Raw genomic sequence first — 22,811 nt, 5'->3', positions numbered from 1 at the left:
TGGATTAATATAATGTTGTATGTCAGTTATATCTCAGTTTAAAAAAAAAGTTCTAAGTATTCACCATATTAGTTTAAGGATCTGTTTCCAGTTTCTGAGATACAGCTCTAAATCCCTAGAGATGGGACCCATATAAAAAGCCTCTCCCTGCTTTCCTATTTTTTATCCTCCAGGAGATTTCGGTCTCTCTGAACACCTTGTAGTCATTGTGCCTCAGGTAAAAGGACTTTGCTTAGCTGTCTTTTTGCTTCCTATCCCACTTGATCACTTCATAAACCTCCTGCTTAAAATATTGGTTTGTTTCCAGTTACAAGGACCTTCTTCCCAACTGTCATTCCAGGAAATTCCTAAAATGGACCCAGATAAACAAGGTAAGTATTATTGTTAAGTTTCTGAGCACAGTTTGCAAACACTCAGATGTATTTTCAGACTTCCGAGTTGCAAAGGAGTGACCTTTGGTAAGTGCCTGGCTGATAAAGAAACTGTTGGGGATAGAGAAGATATTTTCCTTTTTCTAAATAGAAATTCATAATATGTTGAGTATTTGGTCTGTGGTCCCCAAAGCACCAAAAATAATTTAACAAAGACTTGATCTCAATGTAATTGCATTTTAAATTGCTATTCAAATATACAAAATAGCTTATCTCATTTATATGTGTCTTCATTTTTTATTAAAATGACATCATTATAGGTATTTTAGTTTCAGGGGTAAGTTTACAGTTCTATGTGAGGCCAAAAGTGGGAAAGAGACTTCCCTGGTCGTCCAGTGGTTAACATTTCACCTTCCAAAGCAGGGGGTGTGGGTTCAATCCCTGGCTGGGGAGCTAAGATCCTATATGCCTCACGGCCAAAGAAACAAAACATAAAACAGAAGGAATATTGTTAACAAACTCAATAAAGACTTTAAAAATGGTCCACATCCCCCAGAAAAAAATCTCAAAACAAAGTTGGGAGAAAAAAGCTCGCAGCTGTTACTGTATGAATATTTGACATTTGATATATGGGCAGAGGAAAACTGATTCCCTCTTCTTCCAGCATCTCTGAATGCCAGGGTAGACCCACGATTGGCATGTGATAGTTTTATTTCAGAATCTAGTAGCAGCCTTATTCCTCTGGCTAAAATCTAGATTAACTTGGCTTGTTTTACATAAAATTCTGCATTCTCTTAACTTATTTATCTAAAACGGCATTCTGAATATTTCAAATTATCTGTGGATTTCTAAAATTGGGCCTTCATACTAGTTAAGCTTCACACAAAGCAGTAGATAATGTATTCAAAGCCCACTTCTCTCTCCCTAAAGGGGTTTTCTTACATATAGTATGTCTGCATCAGAATCACTGGAGGGTTTGTTCAAATGCTGGGCTCCACCTCCAGGGTTTGTGACTCAGTAGATCCAGAGTGGGGACTGAGAACATGCATTTCTAACTAGTTCCCAGGCCATGCTGATGCTGCCCACCTAGGACCACACTTGGAGGACAGCCAGCCTAAAATATCTCTTTCTGGATCATCCAACTACATGAGGGACTGCCAAAAGAAATTTTTATTCCATTCTTAGTATCTGTAGAAAATGACACATATTTATTCAGCTAAGTAAAAATATGAGTCGTTTAAAGCAAAACTTGTTTCCCAGTTAAATTGCTTCCATGAACAAGACCATATGTAGCTTATGTTATTATTTCTTTGAACATTGCACATTACTTTGTTTATAGCTTTGGGTCTGATACATCCAGCAATTTCTCTTCTTTTCTTGAGTTTTCTCCTACCAGCAGGAGAAAAAAAAAAAAAAAAAGAAGAAGAAAAAGCCTTGAGGAAGCAAGACTGATGGTGAATCACCTGGGATGCTCATTCATTTTCCCCATGCGCTCTATCACAGCTTGCCATGTTATGCTGCATAGCTTCATCAGATGACACTGCAAAACATAATGTGACAGGAGTGTGATGGGCCAGATGGTGGAGTAGCCATAGAATCACTCTTCCACCACGAGCAGCATCTGGGAACCTGCAGACTCCCTCGTCTGCTGATTCTCTGCATGCATTTGGTGCATCTGAGAGGATTCAGGGCACAAAACTTGGCCACTGTCCAAAAGGAAAACCAACGTTGTACATTACATTTTTATAAGTCTTTTTCCACACTATGGTGGCTACTCTCCATGTGTTTTCCTTCTCCAGACATGGAGCAGAGAGGTGTGACTTCTTCCCTTCTCTAACACTGGACTCTCAACTGAAAGCTAAGCCTTTTTAAAACATCAGGAAATAATAAACAACAAAAGAGTTAAACTGTAGGTCTCTGATACGGTTATACCTCTTCAAAAAAGAATCTTAAAAATATGGAGGGTTTTAAAATGAGCTATCTTGTTTAATGACAGTTTTAGGCACAGCCCACATTCCCCAGAGGTAGGTGTTTTGGGGGCTTCCCTGGTGGCTTAGATAGTAAAGAATTTGCCTGCAATACAGAAGAACTGACTTCATTCCCTGGGTTGGGACTCATGATTGTATATTGATCACTGAATCAGTGTATGTTTAGAAACAGGCCAGAGGTGTGTTCCAAGGCCTCAAGGGTGGCTCTGACCTGGTTCAGTGCCATAACACCCTTGAAAGCGAAAGTGAAGTCTTTCAGTCATGTCCGACTCTTTGTGACCCCATGAGCAGAAGCCTGCACCAGGCTCCTCTGTCCATGGGATTTTCTAGGCAAGAGTACTGGAGTGGGTTGCCATTTCCTTCTCCAGGGAATCTTCCCAACCCAGGGATTGAACCCAGGTCTCCCGCACTGTAGACAGACGCTTTACCGTCTGAGCCACCAGGGAAGTCCTAAAACCCTTGAGTGGCTTAGAATAGTGCCCAGCACTCAGTGTAATAGCTGGAACAGTTAGGACTTCAAGCCACAGCACTCAAGGGCAAGAAACAGTTGCTTGTTTGTTTGTTTTTTACTTTCTGGCCTCGGCCCATAGCATGTGGGATCTTAGTTTACCTGATCAGGGAGTGAACCCATGCCCCCCGCAGTGGAATCATGGAGTCTTAACCACTGGGCCAGCAGGGAAGTCCTGAAACAGTACTTTCTGAGCCAAAATCATGTCATTATCGCTTGGTATGAAATTTAGACTGAGTTGTTTGGGAAGCAGCCATCTCGCAACAGAAATAACTCAGATTTTAATCCTGAAAATCTGGTCTCAAGTGGTCAAAACATCTGGTCTGAAGTGGCATCGTGGTTGCCACTCACCCTGCTCTTTGCCTTTGGCTTCGGGGTCCACTTGAAGACATGGGACTCCATGTCAAGACTGGATGCAGAAATCCTTGCCAAGCCTGGTGGCTGGTCTCCCTGGTTACACCATACAGTCATTCCCTCCACCCAGGCAATTGCTACTAATAGTAAGAGCAGCCCTGGAATCAGCCCACAGATTTTAACCCCAGTTAGGCATCTCCCACTTGCCTGTCCAGGGATTAGCGTCTCTCCCACCTCAGGGTAAAGAGAGTCATAGCTAGAACAACACTAACATCAAGATTGGTTTTCAAAGGCAAGGAAGATTCTAGAATGTCTGGATGTGTATGGGTTAGGGCTGAGGGGCCAGGACAAAGGAAGAGGTTGAGATTCAGGCTCTGAGGGATCCAGTCAGGTGATATTTACCACGGAAAAGTCCCCCTCAGAGGCAACCTATTCTGCTGACCAACCTGCATCTTGTCAAGTTTCTTCTGGTGAGGCAGTGCACCTATTTTGTTGTGGAAGAACAACATCCCCCTGATTTTAGTCCATGTAATTGTAGTGTTGATTCTCTCCTGTGCATGGATGGTATTGATTCTTGGATGGGCCTTTCATACTAAGGCCTGAGTGGGTTGAATCTGGCGTGGGCCCCTAAGCACTGGCCCCTTAAAGGATGGTAAGGAGTAAAGAGAACTTAAGCCTTGGAACACACACACACAGAAATGGATGTGGAAACATTGCCTTTTCATTCTTTTAATTCTCCCACTGCTGTGAGAACAAGGAAGAAATTAAAATCACCATAATTTATCCTGCTACCTGTTTTTGAATCAATGAAATCTCCCTCCTTCCCCCCAATAATTCCTTGTTTTGTTTTGTTTAAGGCCTACTGTGTTTCTAGTCACAAACACTTCTCTAACACACAGACCATTTACTCCCAGTTGCCTCAGTTTTATGGTAATCAGCTGATGATAAATTTGAAAATAGCTTTATTTTCCTCAAGGCGTCTTCCCTTCAGCATAATCAATACAAGTCAGTCCTGGACTCAAAGCTTGTTTGCATGCGAAATCTTGCCTCCAAGTAAGCATTAGGGTGTAAAGTCTATTTAATTGAAATTTGTCATCACAGGAAATATCAGAGATGCCATGTTGCTTGGCAGTTCTTTCCAAAGTGTGTGACTGGTCACCTCTCTCAACGGCTGCTGTAACAATTTCAAATCTTCATCATTCCTCAAGTTTTCTGCTCACTGTCTCCTCCTAACTCTGAGTGAATTTGTTCCTCACTTCAAAAAGAAAACAGAAGCGCTTAGAATGTCCTCTTCTCCCTGCTGCTGCTGCTAAGTCGCTTCAGTTGTGTCTGACTCTGTGCGACCCCATAGACGGCAGCCCACCAGGCTCCCCCATCCCTGGGATTCTCCAGGCAAGAATACTGGAGTGGATTGCCATTTCCCTCTCCAATGCATGAAAGTGAAATCACTCAGTCGTGTCTGATTCTTAGCAACCCCATGGACTGCAGCCTACCCTAGCCATCATCATCTCCATGTTTTTCTTCCTCTCAGGGAATGAGCTTCTCCCCAGATCTAATGCCTTCACCTATGTATCTTCTCCCATCCATTGCCTCTACCTCAGGGATTGTATCAGTTAGCTATATTTCAATTGCTTGTGGGAGAAAATAACTCAAAGAGGCCTTATTACCTTGTATAATTAATGACCCAAGGGAGGACTACCTTGCTCCAGTCCTAGATAATGTCACCTAGGGTGTGACTTTTCTCTGTCTCCAAATTCATCTCTACTCTTCTTTGCGTGCTGATTGCATGCTCAAGCTATCCACCCAGATGAGAGAGTAACTACCACTTCAATCTCTGATTCCAAGTTCAAGAGGAAAAAAGTAATTCAGAGAGTCCTTGATCCAAGTTTCATGGTGTATTCCTTGCCTGATTTGGGTAATGTGCCCATGTCTGCAGAGGGCAATGATGCACTCATTGATCAGGCTGGCCAGGCCACATGCTCCCCATGGAAATAGGAGCATTGGAATGAACACAACTAGAATTTCATGGACTAAGATTAGGGGGAGATTGTTCACCAGAAGAAAGATGAATGGATGCTGAACGGCTAAAGTATGTGCCCTTATATGTTTAGTCTATATATAGACTTTGCTGTATGAAATACCACCTGGATCCCCGCTTCTTGGACCCTCAACCTCATCCTCTCTCCTGACTCCCTGTTCTGACCCATTCACATATTCTGGAATCTCTCCTGCCTCTGAAAACAAGATTTGGGCTCTCTTCAGAGTAAGGCTCTTGAAAGAGTTGTTTTTTTACAGCCCTGTGCAGTTTGATTTTGGCCCCCACATTCCCATAAAGCTGTTCTTAGGGAGCCTTCAATAGCCATGTTAATCATACACAGAGGTTAGTTTTTAGCCCATAGTTGATCTCCTTGTGGCCTTCAGGTACTGAAGCATTGACTTGTTTCTACTTTCTGAAACTCACCTTCCTTGACCTTTGTACCATCGCTGTCTGCTGATTTCTTTGGCTTTCCCTTCTCGTCCTTCCTCTTGGGTTTCTCTTCCTCCTGTTACTTAAGTGATTATGTTTCTCAGGCATACTGTTACTTAGCCTAATTTTATCTTCACTTAAAGCATTCTTCTTAGATAGCCTAATAGTTGAACATGCTTTTGCCCAAAGCCAGCACTACTGACTCCTAAATTCTATCCCATCCCAAATAGCAACCCTGACCTCCAGACACAGAATCAAAAATTGACGCCTGTTCAGCACCTGAACTGCTCTCCTCTCCCAGCCAGCATTCTCTAAAACTGAGCTGTCAGTCTGGTAGCCACTAGCCACATGCAGCTACCAAGCCCTTGAAATATGGTTAGTCCAAAACGAGATGTGCTACAAGTGTAAAAAAGACAGTAACAATAGAAAATATCTTAATTTTTATGTTGGTTACAACAGTTCAATCAGTTGCTCAGTCATGTCCGACTCTTTGAGACCCCATGGACTGCAGTACGCCAGGCCTCCCTGTCCATCACCAACTCCCGGAGCTTGCTCAAACTCATGTCCGTTGAGTCAGTGATGCCATCCAACCATCTCATCCTCTGTTGTCCCCTTTTCCTTCTGCCCTCAATCTTTCCCAGCATCAGGGTCTTTTCCAATGAGTCAGTTCTTTGCATCAGGTGGCCAAAGGACTGGAGTTTCAGCATCAGCATGTTGGTTACATGTTAAATAATAACTTGATAGATTGCCTGTTTGCTTAGTCTTGTCTGACGCTTTGCAGCCCTTTGGACAGTACCCCACCAGGCTCCTCTGTCCATGGTGTTTTCCAGGCAAGAATACTGAAGCAAATTGCCATTCCCTTCTTCAGGGGATATTTCTGACCCAGGGATCAAAACTGCGTCTCCTACATCTCCTGCATTGCAGGCAGATTCTTTACCCACTGAGCAAAGATTAGATTAAATGAAATACATTAAAATTAATCTCACCCATTTCATCTTGAAACGTAGCTGCTAAAAATTTAAGCTGACATATTTGACACATATTGTATTTCTCCTATTGGACAGCAATACTCTAAAAGACTCTGATGGCTATTCATGATGCTAGGAAATCTCTTTAAGCTTCTTATTTTCCCCACCGTGTGGAACCTTCTGTCTCTAGGCCAGCATTCTCAGTTTCTGACCTCTTACCTTTCACCTGGCCTCTGCTTGATCTCCAAGACTTCTCAGAAAGACACCTCGACCGACATGTATACCTGATCTCTCAGATCACCTTAGTTCCAGGCTCTGCAGTCCAAGGACCATGCCCTTCATTCTAAGCCCAGGCCTCGAGGGCCAAGTCCAGGTTCCACATTCCTGGATTCCCAAGTGTCTAAAGAGGGGGTTCCAACTGCCTACTGGACATCTCCATTCAAATGTCTTATAGAAACCTCAAACTCAGAGGTTAAAAACGAATCCACCTTCCACCTCTATGTGCAAACTTTTTCCTCCCCCATTATTTCCTACACTTGATCCCCCTCCCACAACCAATCAGCCACCAATCCCTGTCAATTTCACTAGCAAATTATGCCTCATATTTCCCTGCAATTTTCTCTCCCTAGCTCCATTCAGATCCCTATCATGTTACAGAAAGTAAAAAATTAAACCCCTCCCATAATGTACTCCTGTCCCCAGATAAATAAAGTTTGATAGATAGCCTTCCCTACTGTGTTTATTGGGTTCTTCTTTTCCATTTTTTATTATTTACAAAATAGGACCATACTAAATTATAGACATATTACCATGGATTTAGGCTCATAATCATGCTTTAAAAATCTTTCAACCTCAAGCTCGCCAAAAATTTCTTCCTTTAATCGTCTTAGAGCTTTAAAAATTCATGTTTAACTCTGTAGTACATTCTGGGGTTATTTTTGTTTATGATCTGAACTAAGGTGCCTATATCATGTTTTTCCAAAGAGTTATACATCCAATGGTCCCAACATTATTTACTAAATAAACTCGTTTCCTCATTGGTATAAACCACTGATATAAACCACCAATATAAAGGGAAGTTGTTGATTCTCATTGAGTTAAAATATCATGTTTATCATATGCTAAAACCTTTTGTATACATAGGTCAATTTCTGATTCTTTCCTATTCCTTTATCCTATCTTTTCCTGAAATAAACACACACTGCATTTATTCTTACAGATTAATTTTATATTGGTTTGTCAAGCTCCAAATAATAGTTGGAATTGGGGTTGGAACTGCCTTAAATTTTGGGCTTCCCTGGTGACTCAGCCAGTAAAGAATCTACCTGCAATGTAACAGACCGCCCGCAGTGCAGGAGGTCTGGGTTCCATCCCCGAGTTGGGAGAGTCCCCTGGAGAAGGATATAGCAACCCACCCCAGTATTCTTGTCTGGGAAATCCCATGGACTGAGGAGCCTGGGGAGGGGGCCACAGCCCTTGAGGTCATAAGAGTTGAACACAATACAGGGACTAAACCACCAACCACTACATTAGTTTAAATTTATAGATTCATTTGGGGTAGAATTCACATTTTCATGATACTGAACATTCCTATCCAAGAATATCCAGGAATGGAGGAAATAGATGTCTCCATGTATTCATATTATCTTTAATGTCTTTCAATAAAACTTTATAAGGTCTTATACATTGTTTCATGTACTTCAGACTTTTTTTTAGATGTTAAAATTACCTGTTCTAATTATTGTTAGTTTAAAACAATGGTCCTCAAAGTATAGTTCCAGGACTGAAAGCACAAACATCCCCTGAGATTAGAATGCAATTCCCAGACCCCCTCCAGATAAATTTGAAAACCACTGATACAATAGGAAGTTATTGATTCTCAAGCGATTGTCCTAAATCCAGCCACCTTGCAGATGATCATCATGAATTATCTAAATAGAGATCATCCATAAATCTCTTCCTTCCTGAAATTTATAACTCGTATTTTTCTGTTTCTGTAGATTAGAATTCCAAAACAAGGACAGCAAATAAATTCCCATTATATTATTATGTACCAGCTCCAATGGACTGATACTGGCATTCTGGAGGGCTATCCTTCAAGATCTATCCAGGAGATTCTGCCCTGTCTGGCACAGTTTGGAGGGGACGGAGTTGGCCCTGATGCCCTGTGGTTTGTTTCTCTGCTTCAGACTAGTACTGGATCATAGCGCTGACATGGGGGGTGGGGCTGATTTTTTTCCTAGTTAAACTGGGATATCTTTTGTCTATCACATTTATTAAAATTTGCCTTTTATTTCTGACATTTTAAGTATGTTTCCTTCTCTTCTGAGATCATGTACCAAGATCAGTTTTTAAAAATCAGAGTGGCTGATGAATTTAACTAACGTATTTTGAGAATTCACGGATTCAATAGTTTTTTCCCTTCTTTTAATATATAAACCAACTGTTGAACAAATTTTAAATTCCTAAAATAAATCTTTCTATATACTGGAACATAATTTTTAATATGTTCTTGAAAATGTTTGATAATATGTTTTATCTTTGCTTTCATCTTATATATCTTTATTGTTTATATATCTGATTTAGGGGACATTTAGATGAGACATTAGACTTTTGAGTTGATACTGGAACAATTCCATATTAGACAATTTTCTTAGGCCAGTTACACCAATTTCCTTCAAAGCTTCAACTCAGAATTTAACTACTTTCTCTCAGCTATAAGTGTAATTTTTTCAATAAATCTTTATCAGATATTAGTATTTCAGTTATGCCAGTGTCCTAAAATAAACTGGGGAGTTTTCTGAGTGTTCCCAGTTTTTAGAAGAGTTGATTAAAAGTAATTCCTCTATCCCTTGAAAGTTTAAAGGAATTTGCCTGCAAAACCATCTCTTCTTATGGTTGTTTATTTTTGAAGACTATTTCTCCTTCTAAAAATCTTCTGTAGTAACTAATCTTTCAACTATTTTTAGTATATTTTGATGATGTCTATTTTCTACTACATATATGTTTTCAAATTTGTTGGTATAAAATTATACAGAGCCTTTTTCCATTTTAAAATATTCTCTGTAACTGTAAATATAAAGATTTTCCCATTCCTAATGTTGTATATTTTTCCCTTCTCTATTCTTGTCAGTGTTTGCTTAATTTACTTTTTTTTACCAAAAAGCCAGTTCCTGTCCCCTCTCCCGGTCCCAATTCTATTACTGTTCTGGTTTTGCTGCTTAGGTACTTACAGTATTGATATTTAGTCATTCTTTTTCCATCTTTTTAGCCCCTAGATAGTGCTTAATTTCAACTTTGATTTCTAAATTGACCTCATGACATTTAGAAAAAATTTAAAATATGTTTCACAATGACAATTAAAAAAAATCTTTTCATTGATTATTTCTAGTTTTATTGTATTGTGGGCCAGAGAACATGTCATTTCTCTGGTTCTGTAATATTTCTGCTACTTTTGAAATTCATTAAATTTTCCTTGTGGGTGAATCATGATCAATCCTATCATCTGGACCTGAGTCATTGAAATAAATTCTTATTTCTAGTTTCACTGGTAATCCATTCTTCACAACTGCTGGAGTGAGCTTTATAAAGTTTGTATCAATGCCCAGGAGGACTTCCCTGGTGGCTCAGTGGTAAAGAATCTACCTGCCAGTTCAGGAGATGCAAGTTTGATCCCTGGGTCGGGAAGATCCCCTGGAGAAGGAAATGGCAATCGACTCCAGTATTCTTGCCTGGGAAGTTCCATGGACAGAGGAGCCTGGACAGGCTACAGTCCACAGGGACATAGGACTTAATAACTAAATAACAACATCAATCAATTCCCATGCTTGCAAAGAAAACTGCAAGCTCTTTAATGAACTCATACCAACCTACCGCATGCCCTCACTCCCCTAGCTCTCTGTTCCAGCCATACTGATGTCCTTGGTCCTCATACCCCTATGCCTTGGCACCAGCTCTTCCTAGACCTGGAAAACGCCCTTCCCCCAAACTCTTCACTACACTTAATGCCCTGAAAATTCCCTATTTCTCCTTCAAGAGTCAGCTCTCACTTCATCTCCCCTGAGAAATCATCTGTCTGCATTCCTACGTGTTTAGCCTATTTTCAGTTCAGTTCAGTTCAGTTGTGTCCGATTCTTTGCAACCCCATGGACTGCAGCATGCCAGGCTTCCCTGTCCATCAACTCCCAGAGCTTGCTGAAACTCATGTCCATCAAGTCACTGATGCCATCCACCCATCTCATCCTCTGTCGTCCCCTTCTCCTACTGCCTTCAGTCTTTCCCAGCATCAGGATCTATTCAAATGAGTCAGTTCTTCGCATTAGGTGGTCAAAATATTGGAGTTTCAGCTTTAGCATCAGTCCTTCCAATGAATATTCAGGACTGATTTCCTTTAGGATTGACTGGTTGGATCTCCTTGCAGTCCAAGGGACTCTCAAGAGTCTTCTTCAACACCACAGTTCAAAAGCATCAATTCTTTGGTACTCAGCTTTCTTTATAGTCCAACTTTCACATGCATACATGACTACATGAAAAACCATAGCTTTGACTAGATGGACCTTTGTTGGCAAAGTAATGTCTCTGCTTTTTAATATGCTGTCTAGGTGGTCATAGCTTTTCTTCCAAGGAGCAAGCACTTTTTAATTTCATGGCTGCAGTCACCATCTGCAGATCAAAAAGATAAAGTTTGTCACTGTTTTCATTGTTTCCCCATCTATTTGTCATGAAGTGATGGGACTGGATGCCATGATCTTAGTTTTCTGATTGTTGAGTTTTAAGTCAACTTTTTCACTCTCCTCTTTCACTTTCATCAAGAGGCTCTTCAGTTCTTCGCTTTCTGCCATAAGGGTGGTGTCATCTGCATATCTGAGGTTATTGATATTTCTCCCAGCCATCTTGATTCCAGCTTGGGCTTCATTCAGCCCAGCATTTTGCGTGATGTACTCAGCATATAAATTAAATAAGCAAGGTGACAATATGCAGTCTTGACATACTCCTTTCCCAATTTGGAACCAGTCTGTTGTTCCATGTCCTGTTGTAACTGTTGCTTCTTGACCTGCATACAGATTTCTCAGGAAGCAAGTCAGGTGGTCTGGTATTCCCATCTCTTTTAGAATTTTCCACAGTTTGTTGTGATCCACATAGTCAAAGGATTTGGCATAATCAATAAAGTAGAAGTAGATGTTTTTCTGGAACTCTCTTGCTTTTTCTATGATCGAATGGATGTTGGCAATTTGATCTCTGGTTCCTCTGCCTTTACTAAATCCATCTTGAACATATAGAAGTTCACGGTTAAAGCCTGGCTTGGAGAACTTTGAGTATTACTTTACAAGCTTGTGAATGAGTGCAACTGTGTGGTAAATTGAACTTTCTTTGTCATTGCCTTTCTTTGGAATTTGGATGAAAAGACCTTTTCCAGTCCTGTGGCCACTGCTGAGTTTTCCAAGTTTGCTGGCATATTGAGTGAAGCACTTTAACAGCATCATCTTTTAGGACTTGAAATAGCTCAACTGGAATTCCATCACCTCCACTAGCTTTGTTCATAGTGATGCTTCCTAAGGTCCACTTGACTTTGCATTCCAGGTTGTCTGGCTCTAGGTGAGTGATCACTTCATTGTGGTTATCTGTGTCATGAAGATCTTTTTTGTATAGTTCTTCTGTGTATTTTTGCCACTTCTTCTTAATGTCTTCTGCTTCTGTTAGGTCCATACCATTTCTGTGCTTTATTGAGCCCATCTTTGCAAGAAATGTTCCCTTGGTATCTCTAATTTACCTGAAGAGATCTCTAGTCTTTCCCATTCTATTGTTTTCCTCTATTTCTTTGCATTGATCACTGAGGAAGGCTTTCTTATCTCTCCTTGCTATTCTTTGGAACTCTGCATTCAGATGGGTGTATCTTTCCTTTTCTTCTTTGCCTTTAGCTTCTCTTCTTTTCTCAGCTATTTGTAAGGCCTCCTCAGACAACCATTTTGCCTTTTGGCATTTCTTTTTCTTGGGGATGGTCTTGATCACTGCCTCCTGTACAATGTCACGAACCTCCGTCCATAGTTCTTTAGGTACTCTGTCTATCAGGTCAGGAAGCAACAGTTAGAACTGGACATGGAACAACAGAATGGTTCCAAATAGGGAAAGGATATGTCAAGACTGTATATTGTCACCCTGCTTATTTAACTTATATGCAGAGTACATCATGAGAAACACTGGGCTGAAAGAAGCACAAGCTGGAGTCGAGAGTGCTGGGAGAAATATCAATAACCTCAGATACGCAGATGACACCACCCTTATGGCAGAAAGTGAAGAGGAACTAAAAAGCCTCTTGATGAAAGTGAAAGAGAAGAGTGAAAAGGTTGGCTTAAAGCTCAACATTCAGAAAACGAAGATCATGGCATCTGGTCCCATCACTTCATGGCAAATAGATGGGGAAACAGTGGAAACAGTGGCTGACTTTATTTGGGGGGGGGGCTCCAAAATCACTGCAGATGGTGATTGCAGCCATGAAATTAAAAGACACTTACTCCTTGGAAGAAAAGTTATGACCAACCTAGATAGCATATTCAAAAGCAGAGACATTACTTTGCCAACAAAGGTCCGTCTAGTCAAGGCTATGGTTTTTCCAGTGGTCATGTATGGGATGTGAGAGTTGGACTGTGAAGAAAGCTGAGCACCGAAGAATTGATGCTTTTGAACTGTGGTGTTGGAGAAGACTCTTGAGAGTCCTTTGGACTGCAAGGAGATCCAACCAGTCCATCCTAAAGGAGATCAGTCCTGGGTGTTCATTGGAAGGACTGATGCTAAAGTGAAACTCCAATACTTTGGCCACCTCATGCAAAGAGTTGACTCATTGGAAAAGACCCTGATGCTGGGAAGGATTGGGGGCAGGAGGAGAAGGGGACAACAGAGGATGAGATGGCTGGATGGCATCACCAACTCAGTGGACATGAGTTTGGGTGAACTCTGGGAGTTGGTGATGGACAGGGAGGCCTGGTGTGCTGCAGTTCATGGAGTCACAAAAAGTCGGACATGACTGAGCGACTGAACTGAACTGATCAGATCTAATCCCTAGAATCTATTGGTCACTTCCACTGTGTAATTGTAAAGGATTTGATTTAGGTCATACCTGAATGGTCTAGTGGTTTTCCCTACTTTCTTCAATTCAAATCTGAATTTGGCAATAAGGAGTTTATGATTTGAGCCACAGTTAGCTCCTGGTCTTGATTTTGCTGACTGTATAAAACTTCTCCCTCTTTGGCTGCGAAGAATATAATCAATCTGATTTCCGCATTGACCATCTGGTGATGTCCATGTGTAGAGTCTTCTCTTGTGTAGTTGGAAGAGGGTGTTTTCCATGACCAGTACATTCTCTTGGCGAAACTCTGTTAGCCTTTGTTCTGCTTCATTTTGTACTCCAAGGCCAAATTTGCCTGTTACTCCCGGTATTTCTTGACTTCCTACTTTTGCATTCCAGTCCCCTATAATGAAAAGGACATCTTTTTTGGGTGTTAGTTCTAGAAGGTCCTGTAGGTCTTCATAGAACTGTTTAACTTCAGCTTCTTCAGCATTACTAGTTGGGGCATAGACTTGGATTACTGTGATATTGAATGGTTTGCCCTGGAAATGAACAGAGATCATTCTGTCATTTTTGAGAGTGCACCTAAGTACTGCATTTTGGACTCTTCTGTTGACTATAATGGCTACTCTATTTCTTCTAAGGGATTCCTGCCCACAGTAGTAGATATAATGGTCATCTGATTTAAATTCACCCGTGCCAGGCCATGTTAGTTCACTGATTCCTAAAATGTCGATGTTCACTCTTTCCATCCCCTGTTAAAGCCCTATTATAGACCTACATATTTTGTTTCTCTCTTGACATTGAGAACTCCTGATTTTCCATAATGCCCTCAGTACCCAGCATAATACCTGGAACCTCATGGGCCCTCAAATCTTTGGTGTTTTGTGTACATGAAAGGGGGAAAATTCATGAATAAGTAAACAAATATGAATAGCTATTTTATGTTGACTTACCTGCAGACCTCTCTACAAGCAAGCTTTCACACAGAGTAGAAACTTGAGAGATACTTTCTAAATTTGTGGTGTGTTTTTTTTTTCTACAATTATTCCTTCAGACATTCATTTAACAAATCTATATCATTTATTCCTTTGAAGACACAGATGATTCAAGCAAGAAGATCCCATCAAAGTTTGGCCATTAGAGAGAAATGAGCATAAGGCAAGATAAAGAAGGCCTTGGGCTGGGACAGAGGTCAGCCGTGGCAGCGTGGGAGTGCTGAGTGAGAGAAAGAGTAATCACGGGCTTTCATGGGTCACCACCGCCATTTCTACCAGCATCATCTAAAATGATAGCAAACACCTGTAACATCAAAGTGTGAATTACAACCTATTTGTGGGTCATGAAATCAGTTTAAATGGTTAAACTAGAACTTTTTTTTTCATGTTTATGTAGGTTATTTATTTACTTATTCCAAATTTAAGAATTTTAAGTCCAGATAATATGAGTTCAGTGGTCAGTGGCATTCTTTTAGATTTTCCTTTTTCTATAAATGAAGGCTAATCATTTCAGTCTTAACCAATCAAAAGTTCTGTTTTGAGATTGTTACATGTCTTTTAAACAAAAGTCCAACTTGAAAGATCAGTGAAACAAATTAAATTGTAGGTCCTTAGCAGAAGGAAGAGAGATAATTATCTCTATTTTCTTATTTAAATCATACAAATACCCTAGGAGGAGTGTAATGTGATCCCTATTAATCTCATGAATACACTGAAAATCAAAGTGAACTAGTTTCCCAAAGGAAAAAGGAAAGAATGGACCTAGATATGGCTCCAGCACTTTCTCTTCTCCACATTGTGAAAGGAGTTTTTACATACTCAGTGCCTGTTAAGGGCTCAGAAATGCTAGCCACTATTGTAGTGATGTTGGTGGTGGAAAAAGAAAGTATATTAATAATTCTTTTCTGACTATAAAAGTAACATGTGCTCTTCACCAAAAATTTAGGTAATGTTGACAAGTAGGAAGAAAATAACCAAGAATTCTAGCACTCAAAGATATACACTGTTAACAGTTTTGATGAATGCCACTAGCAATTAAGCTCCTCGGGGCAAGAATTTTCATCTGTTATGTTAACTGCTATATTTCAAGAGCCTGGACTCCTGCCGGGGTCATATAGCAAGAACTTGATAAAAATCTGCTAAATGAAGGGATGAATAGGTTTTCAGTCATTTTCATAGATGCATAAATATGTGTGCACATATGAGTAGAATATGTTAACAATTTATATCCTACAGATAGTTTTTTGTCTTTCTGTTTTGTTTCACATGGTCATTTTGTTTTTATATAAAAAGCCGATAGCTTCATAGAGGAGTCCTTGTTGGGGGACTGCTTAGTGAGTGTAGGGGGCTTGGAGGATGCTCTCTAGTGCCACATGCAGCCTAGGATAGTGTTGCTGTTTAAGTCGCTAAGTTGACCCTATGGACTATAGCCCACCAGCCTCCTCTGTCCTTGGGATTTCCCAGGCAAGCATACTGGAGTGGGTTGCCATGCCATTTTCCAGGGGATCTTCCTGACCCAGGAATCGAATCCATGTCTCTTATTTCTCTTGCATTGGCAGGAAGGTTCTTCACCGCTAGCACCACCTGGGAAACTTTTTTTTTTTTTTGTGACTACACCTCATAACTTATTGGAGAAGGAAATGGCAACCCGCTCCAGTACTCTTGCCTAGAAAATTCCACAGAAAGAGGAGCCTGGTGCACTACTGTCCATGGGGTCGCAAAGAGTCAGACACGACTAAGCGACTTCACTTTCTTTCTTTTCTTTCATAACTTATGGGATCTTAGTTCCCTGACCTGGAATCGAACCTGGGCCCTCGGCAGTGAAAGCACACAGTCATAACCACTGGACCACCAGAGAATTCAAGGATACTGTAGTACATTATTATTTGCTCCCAGGCAGGAAAGAGCAATGGGCTTCCCTGATGGCTCAGTGCTAAAGAATCTGCCTGTAACGCAGGAGCTGCAGAAGACATGGGTTCAATTCCTGGGTGGGGAAAATCCCCTGGAGGAGGGCATGGCAACCCACTCTAGTATTCTCACCTGGAGAATCTCATGGACAGAGGAGCCTGGTGGGCTACAGTCCACAGGGTCACAAAGAGTCAGACACAACTAAAGCGACTTAGTACTAGTACTAGGTTTTCCTCACCTGCAAAATAAAGTAGGGCTACATGCTCTCTTGGCTTTCCAGGTGGCTCAGTGGTAAATAATCTGCCTTCCAATGCAGGAGATATGAGTTCAATTCCTGGGTAGGAAAGATGCCTGGAAAAGAAAATGGCAACCCATTCCTGTATTCTTGCCTGGGAAATCCCATGAATAGAGGAGCCTGGGGGTAGGGGGTGCAGTCCATCAAGAGTCAGATATGACTTAGTGACTAAGCAGCGTAACGAGCTTGCTTGGATTTCCTTAAAATATTTATCTAATGGGAGAGTCCTTTATCTGTGATATTTCATATTTTCTTTACAGATGCTCTTAATAGTATTGAGAATTCCGCTTATAGAACAGCCTTCAAATTACAATCAGTGCAAACCCTGTGTCAATGTAAGTACAGGCTTTCTTGAAACATTGAAATAACCTGACCGTAATGCATAAAGTAAAATGCACAGAGAACCGAAAACTCCCCCATGTGAGTGACTGCTGAATTCAGAAGGTTGGACCTGTGCCTGTACCCCCGACTTGTAACAGAGAAGATGAAGTGGGTAAGATTCTCCTGTGTACTCAGTCCACATGCAGCTCTGCTAATCGCTTATGGACGAGAATTTTAATTCTTAAAAAAATTTTTCCTACTTTGTTTCTGGAATTATTATTTTTTGTTTGTTTGTTTATTTTTCAGGATACCATTACTGATGAAAAATAAAATCACAAAATAAGTTAGTTTAATCTAATTTGTAGATTCAAATATAAACATTTCTAATTTCCCCCTACCCCTTAAAATTTGCATTTTTAAGCTGTTCTCCCTATCTCTTTCTGAACCTGCAAAAGTAAGTTTTGATGAATAATCCGCAGGCCATAAATTTTAAAAATTTCTTGAGAATTTTCTGAACTGCTCTTTTGCATTAAATTTTATCTGATTGAATGCCACTGTTTCTTCTCCTATATGGTTATAACCACCAAAATTTTAACTACCATATTTTACACTACCATATTTTACCAAAATATGGTAAAATATAGTAAAATGTTTATCCTGTGAAGTGAAGTGAAGTCGCTCAGTCGTGTCTGACTCTTTGCGACCCCATGAGCTGTAGACTAGCAGGCTCCTCTGTCCATGGGATTTTCCGGGCAATAGTCCTGGAGTGGATTGCCATTTCCATCTCCAGGGGATCTTCCCAACCCAGGGATCGAACCCAGGTCTCCCACCTTGTAGACAGATGCTTTACCATCTGAGCCACCAGGGAAGTCCAAGGTTTATCCTGTAAGAATTCTCCAAAACAAAATGACTTGGGTCCTGGCTATGAAAAACAATAGGCATTCAGCATATCTAAATTATTGATTTCTAGTAAGTTTTATATTGCATTTAAAAATCACTCCATGTGAAATGATTTATGGCATTTATTACAGCGGATCTAAATAAAATTTTTACATGTATATACACACATGTACATATAAAGGTTGAATTTTTTTTATACATTACTTTCTGCCTAATAGGTTAGACAGACTGCTGCTGCTGCTAAGTCGCTTCAGTCGTGTCCAACTCTGGGACCCCATAGACGGCAGCCCACCAGGCTCCCCCATCCCTGGGATTCTCCAGGCAAGAACACTGGAGTAGGTTGCCATTTCCTTCTCCAGTGTATGAAAGTGAAAAGTGAAAGTGAAGTCGCTCAGTCGTGTCCGACTCCTAGCAGCCCCATGGACTGCAGCCTACCAGGCTCCGCCATCCATGGGATTTGCCAGGCAAGAGTACTGGAGTGGGGTGCCAGTGCCTGTTAGATAGACTAGTGGTTTCCAAATTGCTTCACAGAGTAGACATGGGTATGAAGTAGGATAAGAAAGGATCAGCAAAGCAGGAAAAGAAGTACAGGCAAGCCAAGAAAACCCAAAAGACAACCCAAACGTTGTTCCTGCACCAGAACAATTCTGTTTTTCTCTCTCTTTCATACTGCACTTATGTGCGCTTATTGGCCTAAAAATTTTCTATTCATGGATATAGACAAATCACTAATTCCAGAAATTCACAAAAAAACAGAATATGCTCAAAAAAATTCACCCTCAATTATGCTGTTTTCCTGGAGAATGTCTCCTAGTAAAGAAAGTTAGCGGCCAATGTTATATGAGCCTCCATCATCAATGCCTGTAATTGATACAATGTAATTTGAGGATGTACCTTTTTGAACTTTTTATTACACCTGGCATCAAAAACAGTGAATATAAATAATACTCATGGGAAATAGTAACAGTACGCACAGGGAGAAGCTGGAAATTTCTCCCTATAGAAGATAGCCACACAAAAATTGGAAAACAAAAGGGAAAGTCCCAGACACCAAGATAAAGCATATCGTGAGCTCCAGGCAGCAGGATCTGGGGAGCTAGAGAGCATTGCTACACAAATCTGGTGGTGAGATTAATGGACACCACTATTATCTGTTTTGCTGTAGTATAGGACTCTCAGCAGAAGACACAGCATCCTGCGTACAGCACGCCAGGCCGAGGTGATAGGTTTTGCGATTGAATAATGATAAAAGAGTTTGCAGCCTCCACCACCTGCAGCCAGGTTTTTATTAAAATCACATCCCCAAACCTACCCCCTCACTTCCTTAGACTCTCCCCTTAAAAGTGGTATCAGAGAACAAATTAAAAAAATTATTACATTTGCTAGATTTCTCATCTGTGAGGTTGATTTACGAAGTAGACAGAAACGCGGGGTTTTATCACTGCACAAGCGAAGCATTTAAAATGCCAGCAGCTCTTGGTGCCACTGACATCCCCATCTCTCAGATGGCATGAGTGGGTGTTTACTCATTTTGTCTGTCATTCTCCATCTGCAAGAAACCATAGGGTTGGTTCTATTTCATTCTCCCTTATCTTCATTCCCTTGTAACATTTTTAGGAGAATGTGATAAAAAAAAATATGTAAGAAATAAACCATTATTTTTTGTAAGCAACTTTGGTTTTATTAAGTGCCTTCCAGGATAGTAATACTGACAGGACCAAGATCAAAAAAATAAATATTACTAAGGCAAGGGTGAGACCTAAAGAGTCTGATAATTCAGCAGCTGTTCCCTTATAAAGATCACTGGGTTTTTTAAGTAGCGCAATTGTATTTTAACACACAATATTCCTTCTCGAACTAGGCTATGCACCAGGGAAAAAAGTTATGTGAACATGAAAGGTGAATTTTCTCAATTGACTTAATAAAGAGTATAAAAAATGTTTTTCCCAACTTTTCACCAGTATTCTAATTTCCTCAGAAAGCTGTTTTCAAGTTTTTCACTTCTTTACCTTTTAACTTCCTACTTTAAAGTCACATCTTAGAGGTAATACTGGGAATAATGTACTAACTTTCCTTCACTAACAAACGTACTTTTCCAAAATCAAATCAACTGTCAGAATAGGAATGCCTGAATTATGTACAAGATGGTGGCTCAGATGGTGAAGAATCTGCCTGTAATGTGGGAAACCCACGTTCAATCCCTGGGTCGAGAAGATCCCCTGGAGAAGGAAACGCATTCCAGTATTCTTGCCTGGAGAATCCCATGGAGAGAGGAGTGTGGCAGGCTTAGTCCACGGGGTCACAAAGAGTCAGACACAGCTAAGCAACTAATACACTGTATCCAAATTGCGGTCATATATAACTCCCTTAAAAAATAGCTGCCATAAAAAAAAAAAAGTCTTATAGACTAGATGATGTTTACTTTTTTGAAGCCTTTTGTTCCCATCACAGATGATGCAGTGTTTCCTTTGCTTCCTGCAGTGGACTTGATTGGCAGTTCTCTGATTCAGCACGTCCTACTACGTCAGAGTCTCTGGGAGGCAGGAGAAAGCACCCTCTCTGTGCAGCAGCTTTTTCAGGCTCTGCAGGAGATGTTCCAGAAAGTCAGAGTGGAAAAACCAGGACAGGTGCACCCCAGGGCTTCAGAACTCACTCTGAGCCTTCTCACTACAATGTATGACAGGTGAGGATGAAGAGATCAAGCTGTGACCTAACAGGGGATATGCAGTTGCCTCTGGTCATTGACCAATTGAGGATGTCTAATATTTGCTCAGGGCTTGAGTTCTAAGAAAGCTTCTTTGTTTGTTTTCCTCAAATGTATTACTCATTCAGAAGGGGAGCAAAGAAGTACATGCTTATCAACCTCACTAACATAAATGACTCATGCAAAGCAATGGGTAGGAAAATCCACACTTTCATACAAACTTCATTTCCACTCTAGAGAAGAATGCACACCTTTTTCTAGGGCAATTACGCATCTATAGATACTGAAAATTACACTTTTTCTTGTTCAGTTGCTAAGTCGTGCCTGACACCTTGCGACCCCATGAACTGCAGCATGCCAGGCTTCCCTGTCCTTCATTATCTCCTGGAACTTGCTTGAACTGATGTCCATTGAGTCAGTGATGGTTGGCATATCCAACCATCTCAACCTCTTTCATTCCCTTCTCCTCTTGCCTTCAATCTTTCCCAACATGAGTCCCCGGTAATTTATTTCTTTGTTTGTTTCTTTATAACCATTTATCAGTTTCTGTTTGTGGGATAAGGTTGAATAACCTGTGCATAAATGGCTAACCTCTTGTCTTAGTCCGTTTGGGTTGCCATACAAAAATACCATAGACCAGGGGACTTAACAGACATCTGTTTCTCACAGTTCTGGAGGCTAGAAGTCCAAGATCAAAGGCAGCTGCAGACACTTGGGTCTGGTGAGAAACCACTTCCAGGCACTCAGAGATCCATCTTCTGGCTGTGTCTTCACAAGGTGGAAGAGAGTGAAAGAGCTTTCTGGGGTCTCTTTTATAGTAACAGTAATCTAGTTCATGAGAGTTCCACCTTTAGTAGTCTCCCCAAATCCTACCTCTAAATAGTCTCTCACTGGGAGCTAGGATTTCAACATATGACTTGGAGAGGGAAGGTACGTAAACATTTCCACCTTGTCAAAGGCTTAATTATGCATGCTCTGGAGTCAGTGGTGTTGTGTGTGTGTGAGTGTATCTGTGTGTTTCACTGAACTCAAGTTTATCACTTTTTTTGCTCCACTTCAGCTGTGTTTATCTTATGTGGTCTTGACCCAGTTGGCTTCATCTTGTAGAATGGGCTTTTAAAAACTCACAGTGAATATAAAACATTTGGAAAGTGCAGGAAAGAATAAGGAAGAAGCAATATCACCCCAAAGCCTGCATCCTAGAGACAAGGACAGTAACCATTTGGCAAATTCCTTACTAGTTTATTGTTTATTTTTTGTTATGCAAATAATATATAAATATGTTCTCAAGTGATTTTTTTTTTCTTGATTTCAGCCTCCTTTAAGCATTAAGCTTTTGGCTGTCCTTTCTATATTCAATGCCTGCCTCTAACAACCCACCTGCCTTTGATACATTGTTCTAACTGCATAGCTGGTGGGCACAGGGTGATGAGGCTCTAGAGAGCGACCTGAGAGGAAGCAGATTTTTTTAACATAAAGATTTGCTCATTCTGCCTGCCCTTTGGTTCTTGTCTCTGTTGTTTGTTTTCTGGGCCTGTGAACCCTAAAGACAATGAGACCACCTGGTCCAGGAAGAGAGGGCGCATCCCTGGGTCCCCGGTGCCTAGGGTAGTGCTTTGCATTGAGAAAGCACTGAATAAATATTTGTTGAACACATGAATGAATAAATCATGAGGGATGAAATATTTCTATTCAACTCTTAGTCCTGTCAAATTCTAGATAGAGGAAAACAGACCATGAAGAGCGTGAACTTGTAACATGATGTCAGAAATGTTCATTCATAGTCATGGTTTTTATAAAATAACCCTGCCTTTCCCATTCTTGCCTCTGTTTTTTTTGTTGTTGTTGTTGTTGTTGCCATGCAGCACAGGAACGGGTTTTATCAAGCTTGCACCTGCAGCCGCTGCTTTGATCACCCTCTCAGGGGACAGTCCTCTCACAAAATACAGAGGTAACATAAGTAGGG

General features: G+C 40.7%; 1 protein-coding gene across 1 annotated transcript in view; it reads left to right on the top strand.

Moving 5' to 3' along the window:
- The first annotated feature begins 352 nt into the window (after positions 1 to 352).
- The window catches only part of DYTN (dystrotelin), a 73,991-nt gene continuing 51,532 nt past the window's right edge, over positions 353 to 22,811 (top strand). Inside the window, 4 exon segments of the mRNA XM_042242713.1 lie at positions 353 to 371; positions 17,181 to 17,255; positions 20,623 to 20,824; positions 22,711 to 22,796. Coding sequence (XP_042098647.1) covers positions 353 to 371; positions 17,181 to 17,255; positions 20,623 to 20,824; positions 22,711 to 22,796 — 382 coding nt within the window.

The sequence above is a fragment of the Ovis aries genome, chromosome 2, assembly GCF_016772045.2.
Source record: "Ovis aries strain OAR_USU_Benz2616 breed Rambouillet chromosome 2, ARS-UI_Ramb_v3.0, whole genome shotgun sequence".
NCBI classification, from domain to species: Eukaryota; Metazoa; Chordata; class Mammalia; order Artiodactyla; family Bovidae; genus Ovis; species Ovis aries.
The sequence above is the reverse complement of the archived record's forward strand: the minus strand, read 5'-3'. Positions and strand labels throughout refer to the sequence as shown.